General features: G+C 43.4%; 1 protein-coding gene across 1 annotated transcript in view; it reads right to left on the minus strand.

Moving 5' to 3' along the window:
- Positions 1 to 17,679, minus strand: part of DHX29 (DExH-box helicase 29) — a 1,004,292-nt gene that overhangs the window by 351,864 nt on the left and 634,749 nt on the right. Inside the window, exons 7-8 of the mRNA XM_085631302.1 lie at positions 6,563 to 6,689; positions 5,699 to 5,854 (exon numbers count right to left, since the gene is read on the minus strand). Coding sequence (XP_085487428.1) covers positions 5,699 to 5,854; positions 6,563 to 6,689 — 283 coding nt within the window. The remainder of the gene's footprint in view (positions 1 to 5,698; positions 5,855 to 6,562; positions 6,690 to 17,679) is intronic.

Genomic DNA, 17,679 nt, shown 5'->3' on the forward strand with positions numbered 1-17,679 from the left:
TGAAATCAAACTTGCAAATAAATGAATAGCCAAAACACTCCTTTTTATACCATCCTCCTGGCAACAACACAGTTTTCCTGGAACAACTTATGGAAACGATAACATTCAATGCCACCTCGCTCTCTAAAACAATATTATTAGGAGATTTTAACCTGCATTGGAACAATGACAAAGTCCACACGGTGGCAGCACCCAGTAACCTGCTTCAGGACCTTAACATGATTCAAGCATGCAAGGTGCCAACTCACAATAAAGGTGCCACACTTGACCTCATCATCACTAAACCAGGTACAGTAAACATGATAGACATCCCCCCATCAGACTAGTTAGACCACCATTAAATCCTTTTTGAAATATTCACACAAGAATTAAATTCAAGGGTCAAATGAGAAGAGAAAAAACCTGGGTCTGGAATCACAGCCACGTAAATAAAACAGAACTAATGGGTCCGTGCCAAACTTTCATGGCTCCACCGATTAACCAAACCTCGGTTCAAGAATGGATACTTCTCTAACACAGCAGTATGACCAACATTGCTCAGAAGGCCACTCCACTACGTCATAAAAGGCTAAAGTATAAACCCTCAGAACCTTGGTTAAACCAATGAAAGACGACCACTAAGACATCTGGAACAACTATTAAGGAAGGACCCAAACACTACCCATCTCGAACAGCTGAGAATACACAAACTCTCATACAAAAAGACTATCTTGAATGCCAAAACAATGGTGATCAGATCACAGCTAGACAGAGCAAACAACAGGCTCATAACACTCTTTAGTATAATAAAACAACAATCAGGAAAACTGGCTGATCCCATACCTCCAAACAACTCAACTGACATCTGCAATTAATTCTCAACTTTCTTTAAAGAGAAAATAGTAACCATAATAAACTCTATCCCCAGCCAAGCTAATGCCCAAACCAGGGAATCCTTCAACCCGACTCCCACTTCAAACAGCAAGAATGCTTAACTACACACCACAAATGTCCCAAAGAAGAACGGAACCACCTCGAACGGTTTCAGATATCTGAGGGGAAAATACGGAAAACCATTCATTCAATGAAGCCTACCACACACTCGACAATCCCATTCCCTCTCACCTACTGAAAGAGATCCACCAATCCGTCTCTCCCCTATTAACGAAAACTGTGAATGCATCTCTCCAGCAAAGATTCCTCCCAGATTGCCTGAAGATGGGCCAAGTATCTACCGTACTAAAAAAAAAAAAGGGCACTGACCAGAATGACCTAAACAACTTCTGACCTGTATGAAATCTGCCTTTCCTGGCTAAACTGGTAGAAAATTGCACCCACGATCAGCTATGCGCACACTTCAAGAATTGTGAGCTATTAGGCAAGCACCAATCAGGTTTCAGGCCTTAACACAATAGTGGTCGCCATTCTAAACATCTTAGATTATATACAAACATCACTAGTCAAAAACAAATCCTGTTTACTAATACTTCTGGATTTATCAGCCGTGTTTCACATGGTTTGCCACAAACACCTCAGGGAGACCCTTGTAGACAGAATGGGTCTATCAGGGACCGTCCTTAACAGGTTCACCTCCTTCCTCCAGAACCGGCAGCAAAGAATTAAAATCGGCAACACCCTATCTGACATAGCAGATATCATCAGGGGCGGTCCGCAGGGATCTACAATTTCACCAATGCTCTTCAATCTATATATGGAACCACTAACTAAAATCCTCAAACAATCAAAAACCTCGTACCACATGTATGCAGATGACACTGAACTCTACCTCAAGGTCTCCTCTCATGAGGATATCCGGAGACTTGATGACACCCTGAGGAAAACACAGGACTGGCTGGCACCTAACCATCTAAAACTAAATCCGCTGAAAAACGAATTCATCATTTTGTCCCCACCTCTTAAATCCCAAAAACCTCAACCATGGTACCTTAACCTCAAATCACCCACCTGCATCCTAACCATCTGCAACTCCGTCATATCATTAGGCATCACCCTAGACTCAAATGTAACCATGTGAGCTAACATGCAAGCTGCTTCCAGAAGAACCAATCTACGTCTGCACCTCCTAAGAACACTAAAACCCTGCTTAATACTAGAAGACCTCATAATGGTGGTTGAATCCCTAGTGCTCGCATGACTGAACTATGGGAATGAACAAAAATATGATTTGTGCTGCGCACACCTGATTTATCTAAGTTAATCAAGATCTATTTTTCAACCAACTTTTTTTCTTTTTTCTTTGATCTATCAACGGAATTTCAAATTTCCATCATATTCCTGAGACACAGTTATAAGTGATTTTTCTACTAGATAGGTGTGCTGGATAGAACATTAAATATTCATGTTTATTATGTTTTACTTCAACAGTTCCCCTGAAGAAGGGATCTTGCATCCCGAAATGCATTGGGATAAAACAAACAAATGAATCACAAGAATGCTACATTTTGTCAAATAATTGTAATATGTTGATATAAAGAAATTACATTTGCTCATTGGTTTCAATATACACCATTTATCGATGTATAAAATCAGTTTTGAGATATTATTTTGACGATAAGTTTCTTGAAAAAAAAAAGCATTAAAATGATGTGCATTGTACAAATGTTTTCATAAATTTTGTTGGTATACATTTGGCAAATCAGCTGTTTGCCAAACGCAGTGCGGGTAGGGTCAAGTGTTTAGATAGACTTGAAACATTAATCTGGACTATGGGAATGCCACACACATCACACATAGGCTTAACTAAAGCCAGCCTAGCCCCAATGAAAGCAACAATAAATGCAGCAGCAAGACTTCTAATAGGCACGCAAAGTATTGATCACATATCCCCATCTCTAAGAGACCTCAACTGGCTCCCAGCTGAAGTTACGATCCAACTGAAGGTGGCATGCCTGACTCACAAAGCGTTACACTAGTCTGGGCCCAAAAACATGGCCAATAGAATCAAGCTTTCAGGAGGCACAAGGGATTCTAGAAGTGCAAAATCCCTCAAACTTGAACCATCCAGATTTTTTTTTTTTTAAAGGAAAACTCTCAGCCGCATTTTCACCGGATCTGCTTGAAAAATATGAAACTCTACCTCCATCAATGAGGGCAATCACCTCATGCAATCTCTTCAAGAAAGAAGTTAAAGCTTTACTACTAGACAGAAATGTGACATAAGAGAATTTACTTTGAAACTGTTCTTTCACAACTCTGTATATTGTACCCTACTATTCTTGGCATCCCGCGTTTCGATTCCTATGAACAGCGTTTCATAATGTGATATTGTGTCCTACTATTTTGTACCCCATTTTATACTGTATTCTATTATTTTTGTATCCCCCTTTTTGACTCCTATGTACAACGTTTCTTTAGAGACTTATGCCTTACTGTACCCCAACCCTCATTCCACACTCTCTTTGTACAGCGCTCTCATAACTCAATTGTCATGTTCGCGTTTTATAAAACACTATAAATAAATGGTCACCAAACAAAATGAATCGACTGTATCAATTACGTTTATTCTACAGAGAGTCCTGAGAGAATGGCAAATCCAACATGGGGATTTACAGTACTTAAGATAACATTTTGAATATTATATTACAACAAGAATTGTGGCTTTCAGAGGGCCTTAGCACAATTTGCTATTCAGAATATTGAATAAGGAAAACTCTGCAATACAATAGCATGATCAGGTAAAGAAGAACCATAGATAACTTACACGCCTCCATCTATGATTCTTTGCCTGAGTAGCCCTAACATTAAACGATCACTAGGGAGGGACAAGAAAATCACAGAACCTAACACTTCATCAAACCAGGTTCAATAACAGCAATCAAATCTAGCATTCCACGCAAAATTAAAGTCTAGAAATCTATGCTACGGGCAAGCAATGGTCCAATATTAACTAAAGAGCAATTCAACATAATTTGGTTTCTAAGCGAGGTGTTAGCATTGTCCCAATCTTTATAGCGGTTTGTTAGGTTCAAACTTCAATAGTGGATATTAAGGTTGTATGGCTTGTGGTCCTTGGTTGGGTTCAGGGAGCTGTAGAGTAGGCTGCACTAGGAATAACAACTCTTTCAAAAGTGTTGTTTTCACCAAGCCAGGCTATATCCTCCTACATACCAGCAACTGCAATTATTGTTGCTCCCCTTGGAACGAGGATGCCACTTTCTTTGGCCTAAGATAGCCTGCCCATTCACCCAGATTCAGGTTTTTTTCATGTAGCCTATAGGACTCCTTGCTTGGCTTGGGCCGCCCAAACACAGAAGATTGGTTAGTGCAGGTGATGTCTCTAACTGCATTATCATGACCCCAGGACTCTGGTGTTAGGACAAGGAGAATGTCGCTAAGGGAACAGTCTACTGAAAAGCAGACTACAACCAGACGAATGGCTGTGGTGAAGCCAGTGATTAGGGTCCACTGTACATCAAAGCAATCTCTGGTGTAAGACAGCAGTTGTGAACCTTGAAACAAAGTGGGTAGCCCGGCGTAAGGCTCAGGAGCCGTGAGGGGGAAACCCCAAGGGGCATATTTATAACGGACTTGCGCCACTTTTACGCCACCGTTGCGTCACTTTTGTGACACAGCGGCGGCGTAAACCCTGCGCCATGTTGCGCCCCATTTACAACGTGAAGCATCTAGGGAGATGCGTCACGTTGTTAAGCTTGCGCCACATGTGGGCGTACCTGCACAGGGGGGGCGTTCCGGCGCAGGAACGCCTCCGAAAAGTGGCTGAGTGAAATCTACAAGATTTCACTCAGTCACTTTTCCGGCCATGCTGCGTCAAAACCCTGCGCCTGCTTGAAGCAGGCGTAAGGATTGATGCAGCATTGTAACGATAGGGCACCCCCCAGCCTTGCTGGAGCTGCGTCGCGCTTGCGACGCAACTCCAGCAATGCGCCAACCTTCCGCCATCAGATGCGTCACGCATCTGTTTATCCTTGCGCCACGATGCGCTGCATTGTAAATGCGGCGCATCTATTGTGGCGTAAGGGTAAACTTTCGTGACGCATCTTACCTGGCGCATCCATGCTGATTTGCAGGGATGCGCCAGGGAACATAAATCTGCCCCCATGTATTGAAGACAAATCAAGGCAGAGGAAATGAGTTCCCGTGCAAAGGGGCCTTATAAGGAGTTCTACTGAACAAATGTATATATGTGTGAAAATTCATGACATGAATAATAGGAGTAACACTGGAGAACAGTCGCACACTTTCTCAGACAGTTCTGGATTCCCGCACTGAAAGGCTGTTGCATATGAGCGAGGAGGCATGTGGTGGGGGCCTACAGGCACAAAAAACAAAACAGCCTCCAAGTAATGTGAACAGGTAGATTCACGTTTTCTGAAACGCCTGAACTGTGTCATAACTGAGTACAGGAAGCAAGGAAGCCCAGACGGGAACTGAAATACACCACAACAATCCTAGGAAAGACAGACCAAAGGCTCGAAAATGAGGGGCAGAGCTTAAAAAAAATAATCAATTTCCCACAGCAGAACTGGAGACATCCAAGCTGGTAGAATACTACCAATATTTTACATTACAAAACCATTATGCGCACTTAATTGTTACTTCCACATTCAGGATAATGTGCCATCAGCTCGATTTTAATGTGCTTTTATAGTAGTAATAATAATAGTAATGCCCACCCATTGTAATGTACCCCTGCTTCTGCAACACTTCCCATTGCTACTTCTGAACCATCTCTTCTTACCTTTCTCATCTGGAGGAGCTTCCGGTTGGTCGAACAAATTGAGGTCCACAGGGACTTCTGATGAATCGGATGCAGGGTTTTTTTTCTTCTCATTCTTTAGTTCCGGTATCTTAATAGCAGGATTAAACATGGGATGTTCTTCCAACGTGTCCATTTCTTTAGAAGGGAACAGAGGTTTCTTTAAAAAATGGCCTGGTTTTTTAAGTCAGGTTTGCAGCAAAATGTAGCTTAACAATTTTGAGGCGTCCCACCACATTGGCGGAGAAAATTATATTTGACCATTGGCAAATTCCTCTTTCAGTAACTACAACACTCTTGTTTATTTTATATATTATGTTAAAGTCCACAAATGTATATTAAAATTTATATTCGTTTGGTTTATATTCCACCTCATGTGATAACTGATCCAATGTGTTCAACTCCTGGCAACAAAACAAATGTTTATTTCGTCAGCCTTTGCTACATTACAGGAGAATCATATGTGGGCATGTCAGATGGTTGAGTGGGGGGCCTTATTCATGGAGTTGTCCGTTTATTAGTTAAGTGCGGGGTACGGCTGGACGAATATACCATTTATTTACGAATTTCTGACAAACCAATCTTCAGAATGACATGGCAGACTTTTAAACACTTCAAAAGCAACCTCCCCAAAAACTACCCCAAGGAGTATGGGCAAAACAAAGGAAAAACACTTGAGTAGGAACAACCGCACTTCTGTCAATGAAAAAAGAGTTAAAGTCAGACACATTGAAGTAACCTTTCTGCTATCCACCGAAGCAGAAGGAAAGTTGCCGGTCAAGAAGGGTTTATATCTGATAATAGAACCTTGAAAGTTCAACAAGAAGCCCAATGGGCAGTTCATACCCTGTTGAAATCTTCTGATGCGCTCCTGCGCCTTCCTCTGACCCTGCTTGTCCTTGTCTTGCTTGCAGGTAGCAGCCTCGTCCTTCGCATCTAAAAGTTTTGCTGTTAGCTCCAAGTATCTTTCATTCTGTTAGAAAAATTTGAATCATTTCAGAAATAACGTTTTTTTTTGTTTTTTTACATGCATGCTTATTACTATGAAGGCAACCAGTCTAGCCAGCATCCAACCACAGCAAAAAGGCATTAAGATTTCTCTTATACGGCAAACATTAAAAACAGCACCAAATATCACATCGCTACTGTTGGCCAGGATTGGTTTTCCAGCACTCCAGTCTCATTAGACCAGGAGAATTAACATTGGCCATTGAAAAGGACCCACCACCATCCGGCAAACATTCCGTCCTTACTCAAGAATCATAACCCCAAATAGATGTCAGGAGGAATAGTGAGCATGTTTCTCACTGGTATGGGTCTTTTGCTTCTACAGCAGATCCTCCCCTCTTACTTTAATAAACTATTTCCTGCTCAAAGTAAGGCATCTTTTGTCAGCTTGGATCCCCGTATCTATACGGTGCCTTTGGGCATAACACAAGGTAATGACAGACGCAACCCCCAGTATTATAGGCATTCTTACTGTCATCAATCATTTCTCAGTAGAGCACAGAATATGGGCGTCAGATGTTGGTCGTTGAGGCTACATGGATGATGGACTACTGGTCACAGCCATGGTAGCTGAGGTTGTTTGCCAGTTATGTCTTGGGGTCTGTCCTACTATTGCTCTGTAAACTGGGCCAAGTACACCCTTTCTGCACCTGACTCTCGGGGTAGCAACGTTGAGAGTGACTTAGTGGGGGGCAGGAACTCAACAATCAACCAACAGCCATATTAAAGCATTGAACAGACCCGTGCTTACCTTTTAGTTTAAAAAAGCACTTTAATCACACAGCAAAAGGAAATACTCCACAGGTCTATAAAGGTCTCGTGTACTACAGTGTAATCTCAGTCGCTAAATCCTCTGCAGGAGTTCAAGTGTCCTCAGTCCCTGCTATGGAGCGTGGGTATAAGCATTAATTATGCATAGGAGCACTTCACTCTGGATCATCCCACTGGCAATGCTAGATGGGTAAATCAGTTGAACAGCTTTCGCCGCCTCAGATCACACGGGCAAAAGTCTTAAGTTTAGAGGGCAGATTTCTTTCTGCACTCAGTCTCTCGTTTCGTTCGCATCTTGGTTCCACGTTTATTTGGTCAGTAGAGATGCCAATCTGGTGGCACTAGTGGACACATTCTGTGTACCCATTCCTGTAGTGGTGGCTTCATTGGTGCAGGGGCTGCAGTGGCAACCATTCTCAGTAAATGAGCCACTCGGCACATCCGCATGGCAGCCTAGACGGACAGCACTTCGGGGGAGATTTACTAGTTCTAACGCTGTGCAGTGCAGCAGCCCCAAATGCTGCGCAGAATGAGAAGAAGAGCGCATGAGAGCACCATATTTACAGAAATATGGCACTCTCCCCCTCTCTCCCTAAGGCCGATTCAGAAATGTGCGGCCAAGCGCCAAGAACACACCTTTGCACCATCGTACAAGGTTGTCTCCGAGAGTCTCGCATAGGTTTTATACTGGAAGGATTCCCTTCCAGTACAAAATACCATGCTTAGACTAACTTGAAACCTTTTCCCATCTAAATGTTTGCTGTAGAGTGCAGCACACATACAAAGTAGGAAAAGAAAGGAGAAATTAAAGCATTTCTCCTTCATCGCGCCTATTTGAAATGGACGCTACTTTCTCACGCTAAACCCGGTCTACTTTTTAAAGTAAATAGGGCTTAGCGTCAGAAACCTTGGGTGGTTGCATGGGAATGCCCATGCATCACCCATGGTACGCCCCCTTGGCGCTAAGTAATGAAAAGCGGCGCATACGTTACTTTAAAGTTATTTTCCAGTGGAAAAAAAGGTTTTGTGCTGGAGAGTAAATAGGTGGGAAAAGAATGTCGTCATTTAGCGATACTTCTGGGATGCTAACATGGCGTTAAAAATTTGTAAACAGACCCCTTCATCTTTGACAGTTGCGGCCTGTGAGACTGCATTCTGATGGGTTCTCGATTACTGCAGTTGCAGCCTCCAGTCTGGGTCTTCCGTGGGTGAACATCTTTGGCATTTGTGGCCTCTAGGCCTGTCAGGCTTCTACTTTGGATGTGACGCAGGATCTTCATGGTCGACCTCAGACATCACCTGCACCATTCTCTCAGGTACACAGTAGGATGCCGGATGACACGTTGCTGCTTCACTATTAAAAGTCTTGGTGCAGTTTCCAAAGGGAACTGTTTGGAAAGCCAAGAGACCCCCCTCACAACACAGATTGCTCCTGGCCTCACTTCTTCTTGCAGTCAGTTTCCTCTGGTGTTCCTTCCTGGACATCCACTACTCCTACAGGACCAGGAACTCTCCTTCCTTCTCCCTTTAGACATGCAAGTATCTATGCGTTAAGCAGGCCCTCAGCTCTGCCCGCAAGAAGTAAAGACTTCAGGTGATATGAATGAATGAATGACTGAATGAATGAATGGGGATTTGTAAAGTGCGCAGCTACTCCACAAAGGATCCCCTCACTTCCAGGAGACTGTCTGTCAGGCAGAAACGAGACATGGTCACAAAGCAGTCTTGTGAGCGCTTTGCGGAGCACTCCCTTCCATAGACAGGAAAGAACTTGGAAATGGGTATAAAAGTATGTCCAAAACCACCCCATGTTGTTCCATTTCTCTCTCCGAGGATGTGGATCCACAGCCTAAGGTTCTGGAACCAGTTTAGGTTGGTTCTCGTACAAATGTCACTTGCAGGCTGTTTCTGAGACGCAGCCTTTGTACAAGGTGATGGCTCTAACAGTAGGGAGCAATTATGCTTGAGTCAAGCTGAGCATTCGAAACAACCAAAATGGATCCCACTGGTCCCAGTACTAAGACTCTCACACACAAGTCTCACTACCACACAAGTTCGACAAATCCACTACACATACACGCACTCAACATAAGCATGGAATGTCAGTGTAATGGTTCCCATAAAAACAAAGGGGCAGATTTACAAGCCCCTTGCGCTGCCATTGCGTCACTTTTTTTTACGAAACGGTGGCGCAAACAATGACGACAATTTACAACGTGACGTATCTAGGGAGATGCGTCACGTTGTAAAGCCCTGCATCACATTATACCTGCGCCAGGTATAATGTATGCAGGCTAGGTGTTCCCACGCAAAAAGCCATGTAGAACTGACGCAGTGAAATTTACAACATTTCACTGCGTCACTCTACGCCTTCACTGAGTCAAAATCCCTATGCCTGCTCAGACCAGGCATAAGGAATGGCGCATGGCTTTTTGTATGGGATTCACCTATCTGTTGTAGCACATTGCTGGAGTAGCGTCACTTTTATGAGGAACTCCAGCAATGCGTCACTTTTGTGCCAACGGATGCGTCAGTATTTCTGACACATCTGTTAATCCGTGCGCCATGGAGCACTATATTGTAAATACAGCACATCCATGGTGGCGCAAGGATATTTGGCACTGGCGCAAGGAAACTGACGCATCTATGCAGATGCGTCAGTTCCTTGTAAATCTGCCCCAAAATTTTACATGAGAGGTGTCAGTAGACCGCTCTCTCCTTTGACACAAGAAGAAAAGTCTGGTCATACTAATGATTCAAGGAATTGTGGTAAGCTTCCAACATCACATTACGCAACTACCCCAGAACATGGAGAGTAGTCTTATGGCGTTTATGAAGCACACTTGGTGCACCGCACAAGGTCAAAGAACAGGTTCTTGACCTCCTGTTGCTAAGGCATAAGTCTCCGTGCATGTGCTAGATTAGCGTGAATGCAGGGCCAAAACAAAAAAATTCAATACCAGTTTCACATGCAATCGGGCACTCCTGTTTGCCAAGCAGGGAACATTCCTGTCCCAACATTATAATACTGCACTTGCATTAAACAAGTTTGTGCTGCCATTGGCATGGAATAACTAGAGTAAAAAGGAAATTTGACTCAACCAACTGGTGAAAAAAACACAGTCCTTCACAATTGGTTGGCAAAAACTTTGGATGCATTACTACATCACTGTAAATATCTCTACAAAACTGCATGTAATGGTTGTATGTTTTATGTAATCTGGCCACAAGACTTGCTTACTGGCAAATCCGTCCCTTGCCTTTTGGCCCAGGTACAAAGATAAAAACCAACCTCCTGATATTTATGTGTCCCTTATCGGCAACTTGGCATAAATAAAGTAAACAAGAGTAAATGCACAAACAACATTTTGTAATTTGTAAAACACTCCTAGCTTTAGAACTGTCACTTTAAATTAAAAAGTATAGTAATCTTATGTTATGCTGTGCTGGGCAAATACTCTCTGTGGGTAGGGAGATAGCATTTCAGAACTGACAGGTCCAAAAGCGCACCAATGCAGTAGGGCAGTCGAGTCTATTAAAAAGGAATTCCAAGGAAAGCATCACAACTTTAAGCCCCACAACATTCTCAGTCCGCTTCGGACTCCAGAGATACAGCCTGTTAAGCGTTCAGGTGGCCCCAGCAGGATGCTGTGGTGTACACACATATCCGCTTTAGACACCGCTCACAAACCCGCACCCTCAAGGTCTGATAATGCACCAAGCCCTAATAAAACGGACCTCCCAGAGCACAGACACTAAGGGGCTTATCTACAAGCCCCCGCGATAAATATCACTAATCGCGCGTAGCGTGATTGAAGTTATCGCTGGCTATCGCTAGATATTATCACTGAGATGGCGCGTTATCATCAACGGCTATCTCCAAAGCGATAAAATATCCAGCAATAGCGGCAAAATGCTGCAACATCGCTGGTAATCCAGCGATAACATGTCAGCGATAGGGTAGTCCTTGTTGATAAGCCATGGGGGATTCAGCATGACAATCCACCCCCCCCCATAGGGCAATATGGGTAAGTCAGAAATTAAACTGCCGTTAGAAACCAGCGTTAATTGGGTATTTGCGCGACTTTCATAGTCGCAACGCGGGAATGGGGCATCCTTGTTGATAGCGCGAAGCTGCGATATCGATGTTCTGACATGTAGTGAATGTTAGGAACGCCTACCTTGCATCTCATTAGCGATGAGATGCAAGGCGTTCGTGAAATGTGCGATGACACAATGTAACACACGCTAAAGCCGGTTAGCGTGCCCTTTCTAATACCGCGTTAGGATTATCGCTGCTTAAACGCCGAAAATGGCCGCTAAAGCGGTGATAATCGTCTTGATGATATGCCCCTAATTTGTTAACAGGTCACATATCCGTGTCTGGCTCCGAAAAGAAATTGCATCTTAAGACGTGATTCAAATTAAACCACAAGAATAGACTGACTATGTGGCATTCTGCTGCAGAGGATGTCAACACTGAAACTGAGGTCAATAATTTGATCTACATAGCTTACTGTGCCCTCAGAAACCTAACAAGCGATGAGTAACATGCACACTAAATAAGCTACCCGATATTTTTTTCAATATTGATAATGTATCCCTCCCAACACTACTCAGTATATGTACTGAACATACACAAAAATTTAACCGATTGTTCTCACACACCACCAGGTGTTATGCTTCATCATAGGACAACCCATGCTCTCCAAAAACCCGGTTTGATGGAGAGCGGTCCTTAACCTGGAGTCAGAGAGGCACTTCTAAATAAGAATGGGCCCGTGATTGAAGTGTGTTAAAAACCAATGTGGCATCCTAAAAACATGTATTCGCTAGACATAGCACTTGGTGTTAAAATCAATTGTGGGGATAAGGGGATTTACTACCCCATCACCACTGTTACTGTCAACATGTTTCTGCCTTGTGGCTCAATCGACCTGTGACTACCTCTTAACTAGTCTGGGTCTTTAATACCCCAATGTTGGGTCTTCTACTCCCCATGGAGGACGGGCACACGGACCCCTGTAGTCACACTTTCATCAAGGTGCGTCCATTACGATCAGCCTAGATGCATCTGCTCCTTCCTCCAATGATTGATGAGTAATGCCAGTCCCATTTACTACCTGCTCTTTAGCCGCAGTCCAAGTACCACAGATCTCAATAGCTTAAGAGGCAACAATGGCAGGTCAAAAGCCAATGACACCACCTGGCACAGAGGCAATGCCACGCTGAGTGAAAACCAGAGGAGCAACACAGAATAATTGACAGTGGTTGGTTCGGGGGCAATGCCCAGGTACAGTGCTAAGCTGAGGGGCAACCCTAGGGACATTTCCAATTCCAAGGCACATGCCAGTCTGCAGCTTTAGTAGTAGAACCAAGGACAGCCCTAGGTGCAGTGTTAGCCCCCTTTTCAACGTTCAGCACAGACTAATCATGTGCCTATAGTACTTGGCATCCTGTGTGTTTACATGACCACCTTTTCAAGAAGACTTCCTGTTACAGGTTGGCACCTTCTTTAAATTTGCTACTGGTGATCTGAGTCTTTCCAGACAGCCTGTTCGTTGCCTGTCAGGTGTCTTGTGTAGGCTGATAATAGCCTATCACGGCCCCCTTCCCTCCACCCACACCATGGTGTCTGTCCACGTGCTTGGCCTGACAGCCTGCTGCTGGGCCCATATGCTTGTGCATGTATACTTGCCCAACTATCTTCCACTGCCCGCACTCTATGGTGACCTATCCAGATATCCTAATGTTGTAAAGAAAACCCTAAGCTGCAACATCATCTGTTATCTATTTACCTGTGCTGTACAGTTTAATTTCAGCCTCCAACACAATGACTCTCTGAATTGTTTATGATAGTGGTAACTTACCACCCCCAGCTTACTCATTTATATCTGTTATATTGTAGTTACAATGTACTCTTGTGTAGGCAGCACAACTTAATGAAAGTCAGCACAGTACCTTTAATATCATGTGTTAACACTACCCTTTTCTACTAGTGCGCCTCCACTGGGGGTCTCAGGCTTTCCTACTGATGTGCTTGAAAACCAGTCAAAGCCGACTATAGGAACTGCACCTGGACCCAAAGTCCGTCTTTGTCTTTATTGCACTTTTATGGTATGCTGGTCTAGAGACGGCCATATTTAAAAAGGGTTTGCACTGCAGAAACTGCACCTAGGTCTAAGGTCCGTCCTTGTTTCTGCTTCTCGTTGTACTCTTATGGCATACCGGTCAATGGATGGCCATATTCAATAAGGGTTTGTGCTGGCACAATACAAAATGTTGTGAAGCACCACCAAGTGCTGAAAACAGCAGCGACAGATCAATGTGGGAGCCGAACCCCAATTATCATCTTAACCCCAATATTTGAATACCCAGAAATTTTACCTAAATCATTCGGCTACAGCGTCTCAGGTTGATCTAGTGGTTAGAGACTACCTCCTCATCAGAAAACCACAATTTAGCAGAGGAAAGACAGAAACAAATATTGGAGGTGTAAAGAACTTAGGGGCACATAAATGAAAGAGTGGCAATGTGCAGCGCAGCAAGTCACCTTGCTGCGCTGCGCGGCTTCACTGGGAAAGGGCAGGAATATGCCGTAATTAAGGTATACTATGCATTCCTGACTTTTCCCCCCTGTGCTGGCGCACAAAGGGCTGCCTAGCACCAACGCAGGCACCTGTGCACCATGGTGCAAGGGTGCCTGCGTTGCATGCAGGATTGTTTTTGTGCAGGAAGGGACACCTTTGAAAAAACTATTCTGAGAGGCGTATTCCTCTATCTATGTAAACTGCAGAATGCAGCACACATAGAAAGAGGAAGTATTTTGGAGAAATAAAGATATTTCTCCTCGTTACGCCTTCCCTGGGGAGAAGTAGCATTTTGATGCATTCCCAGGTTAATCCTTGTTGGTAAATCTGTGAATGAGCCAAACTCCATGGGGGAAGGAGTGGGAACACCCACGCTTCACCCATGGAACGCCTTTAGTGGTGCAAGGGGTGACGCAAAACTTTCATAAATATGCCCCAAAGTGTGTGATGCACAGAGGCAACGCTTATCTCAAAAGCGATAAAATTGCAGGCGCAAGCTGCCAAATGTGCGATTATCGCTGGAAATCCAGTGATAATCGCACAACGTTTGGCGATACCTTGCTGATAGGGCAGGGCAGACTTAACGATGATTAAGGCTCCCTGTTTTCCGTTTTTACTGATTTTTACAGATAAATACAGACAGAAAACTATTTAATTTCTTGTCTGTAATTATTTTTAAATGTGCATAAAAACGGATATTGGATGCTTTTTGAGTGAATCTAAATACACTTTGTCATGACTGCCAGGCCAATAACTGTGTGGATTAATAGGTAAGGGTGTTAAAAATGAAAGGTATTTTAGATAAAAAAAAGCTTAAACAGCGGGAGATATGTACAAGGCTGATACTGAAATTTGCATATTTTCATATAAGTCCATTGATTTATCTTCTGCGGGTGATCCTATCACATTTATTGAGTAAATAAATGTGGAAATACACCAGTTTCAGCTTTATTTTTTCACAATACTCATAATAAATATGGATAAATACAGATAAAGTTGGCAAAAAATAAATATGGATAAATGCAGACAGAAATGACAAAAAAATAAATACCATAAAACCGGGAGCCCTAACCATGATATCTACCTTCCATTGGATATCATGGCTAAGTCAACCTAAAAGCAGGTGTAAGGAAAGTAGCGATAACTGTGGTTAGCGCTACTTTTCTTATCGCTATGCTTGTTAGCGTGCCCATTGATAATTGGAGAAATGTCGGTTAGCGACATTTCTCCAGTTATTTTGGGACGGAACGCCCACTTTGCATCTCATTAGAGATGCAAAGCTGGGCGTTGTTGTGACGGGCGCTAAGTCAGCAAAACACGCGATAGCGTGTCTTTGCTGATAAGGCGATTAAATTATCGCCGCCTTGATGATATGTTCCTAAGTAATTAAAGCACAGATGCATATATTTTGTTATATTTTATTGTCTATTTTTAAACTTCAATAAGGTTTTTTAAAAGACAATACTTTTCTGTTTTATTTTATATTCTGAAGCAAATGTGACAGAGGTGCTTTTCACGGACACAAAAACGTATCATTTTACTGTTTTTAGTACAGCACTGAACTCATTTAGATACGTTTTCATTTCAGCACATTACTTCTATCTCACAGGCACATTTGGTAGAAACATTACCAAAGGTCTGGAGTGTCTTTAACATTGCTATGGAACCTCCGTAGATATACACTCCTGCGCCACTCATACAAGTTGCAGTACCGAAGCTCGTTACTTAAGACCCCTGTTTATTAAAGTTCAGTACCACAGACCAATACTAGAGTAGAGATCCCTGGAACCTGGCGTCAGCGTTGGGTGTACACGGGTGACGAACCACGAGGCATATCATCAAGGCGATGCGATAAAATTATCGCCGCTTTAGCGTCCGTTTTCGGACGAAAAGCGGTGATAATTTTATCGCCCTATCAGCATGGACACGCTAACGCGTGAATCCATGCCTTAGTGCCTGTTTCCTGAACGCCCAGCTTTGCATCTCTAATGAGATGCAAAATGGGCGTTCCTTCACAAAATAACTGGAGAAATGTCGCTAACCGACATTTCTCCAATTATCAATGGGCACGCTAACAAGCATAGCGATAAGAAAAGTAGCGCTAACCGCGGTTACCGCTACTTTCTTTACGCCTGCTTTTAGTTTGACTTAGCCATGATATCCAATGGAAGGTGGATATCATGGCTGAGTCTGCCCTGCCCTATCAACAAGCTATTGCCAAACGTTGTGCGATTATCGCTGGATTTCCAGAGATAATGGCAAATTTGGCAGCTTGCGCCAGGAATTTTATCACTGTTGAGATAAGCGTTGCTGATAGCACGCTATCTCAGCAATAAAATTCAGCTTAGCCGGCGATAATTATCCTCGCGCTGAACGATAATTATCGCCGGCCCTTGCTGATATGCCCCCACAAGCGGTTACTAGAGGTCCCGGTAGAGCCAAGCTTCAATGCTAGATACGACAATCAGCAGTACCACAGGACGTCACTAGATGCCCCTGTTGAGCCGCAATTCAGCCTTGACTGTAGATGATGCAGGCATGTCTGTACACAGACATCATCGTGGTAGGCGCGCAGATCACTTGAACCTATCAACTTTGCATATTAGAAGTATTTTTAAACAGTAATATTTCATTCATTTTAAGGTTAAAACAGTGCACGTATCAAGGACACCATACACTTATGGCCCCACTTTTATTTCCCTTTCCACAAGCATCAATTTTAAAGAATTGAGGAGCACAATAGACGATCCAGAAACCAGCGTTCGAGAAATTTACTGGAAAACGATGGCCCCTCTTATTTTTCTGCCCTCCTGGCACATCCCAATCTAGAGAAAAGAAAGCAAGAAGATGAAAGGCACTCGGACTTCAAGGATAGGCAAGGGTCAGACACCAGAGATTGTTCCAGAGTCGTTCTATTTGCCGATCAATTACCTCTGTGATGGATATGTTTCAGAAAGTGAAAACGGCATCCTTTGGAACTTATTCGAAATGCGACAGTCTGCAAAAGAATCCTCAGTCTATACCACAGCATACATGCATCGCGTAGAAAACCGGAACGAGAACAGTTATCATACGACTCTGTGTGATGCAATTGCCACTCACGGGATTAAATGTACTAACAGGGTGCCTGCTGGGACACGTAGTCTTTCTTTTAATTCAATTGTACATAGAACAATGATTTCTAGCTCAATGTCCAGTGTCATTCTGAGATGAAAACATTTAGTAACCTTAGTCACAAGCCTGTCTACATACATACTTCACCCAGACGGCAGATTACCAAAGACTGGAGGAGTCGTTTTGCACAAACTGGATGTCATACCCTTCGCAGCCTTTGGGATGGGAATGTCCCCTGCATGGAATACAGTCTTTTCCCCTTCCTGAGTGCCAGACTGCATGTATGTGGTATCCTGGTCTTTGACGTTGGCCTTGGAGTTACACTAACCTACCATGTATGCAGAAGGCTGGGCCTATCCTTCGACCTGAGTGAGGTCCTAGATGTCCCTGTGACCACGAGGGTGCAATAAGCATTCCCTCATTGATAGACAGTGGGCTACTGTCCCTGTTATGGATTTAGCACATAGAGCAGCGGTGGGA

This window comes from Triturus cristatus, chromosome 2_1, assembly GCF_964204655.1.
Source record: "Triturus cristatus chromosome 2_1, aTriCri1.1, whole genome shotgun sequence".
Classification (NCBI taxonomy): Eukaryota; Metazoa; Chordata; class Amphibia; order Caudata; family Salamandridae; genus Triturus; species Triturus cristatus.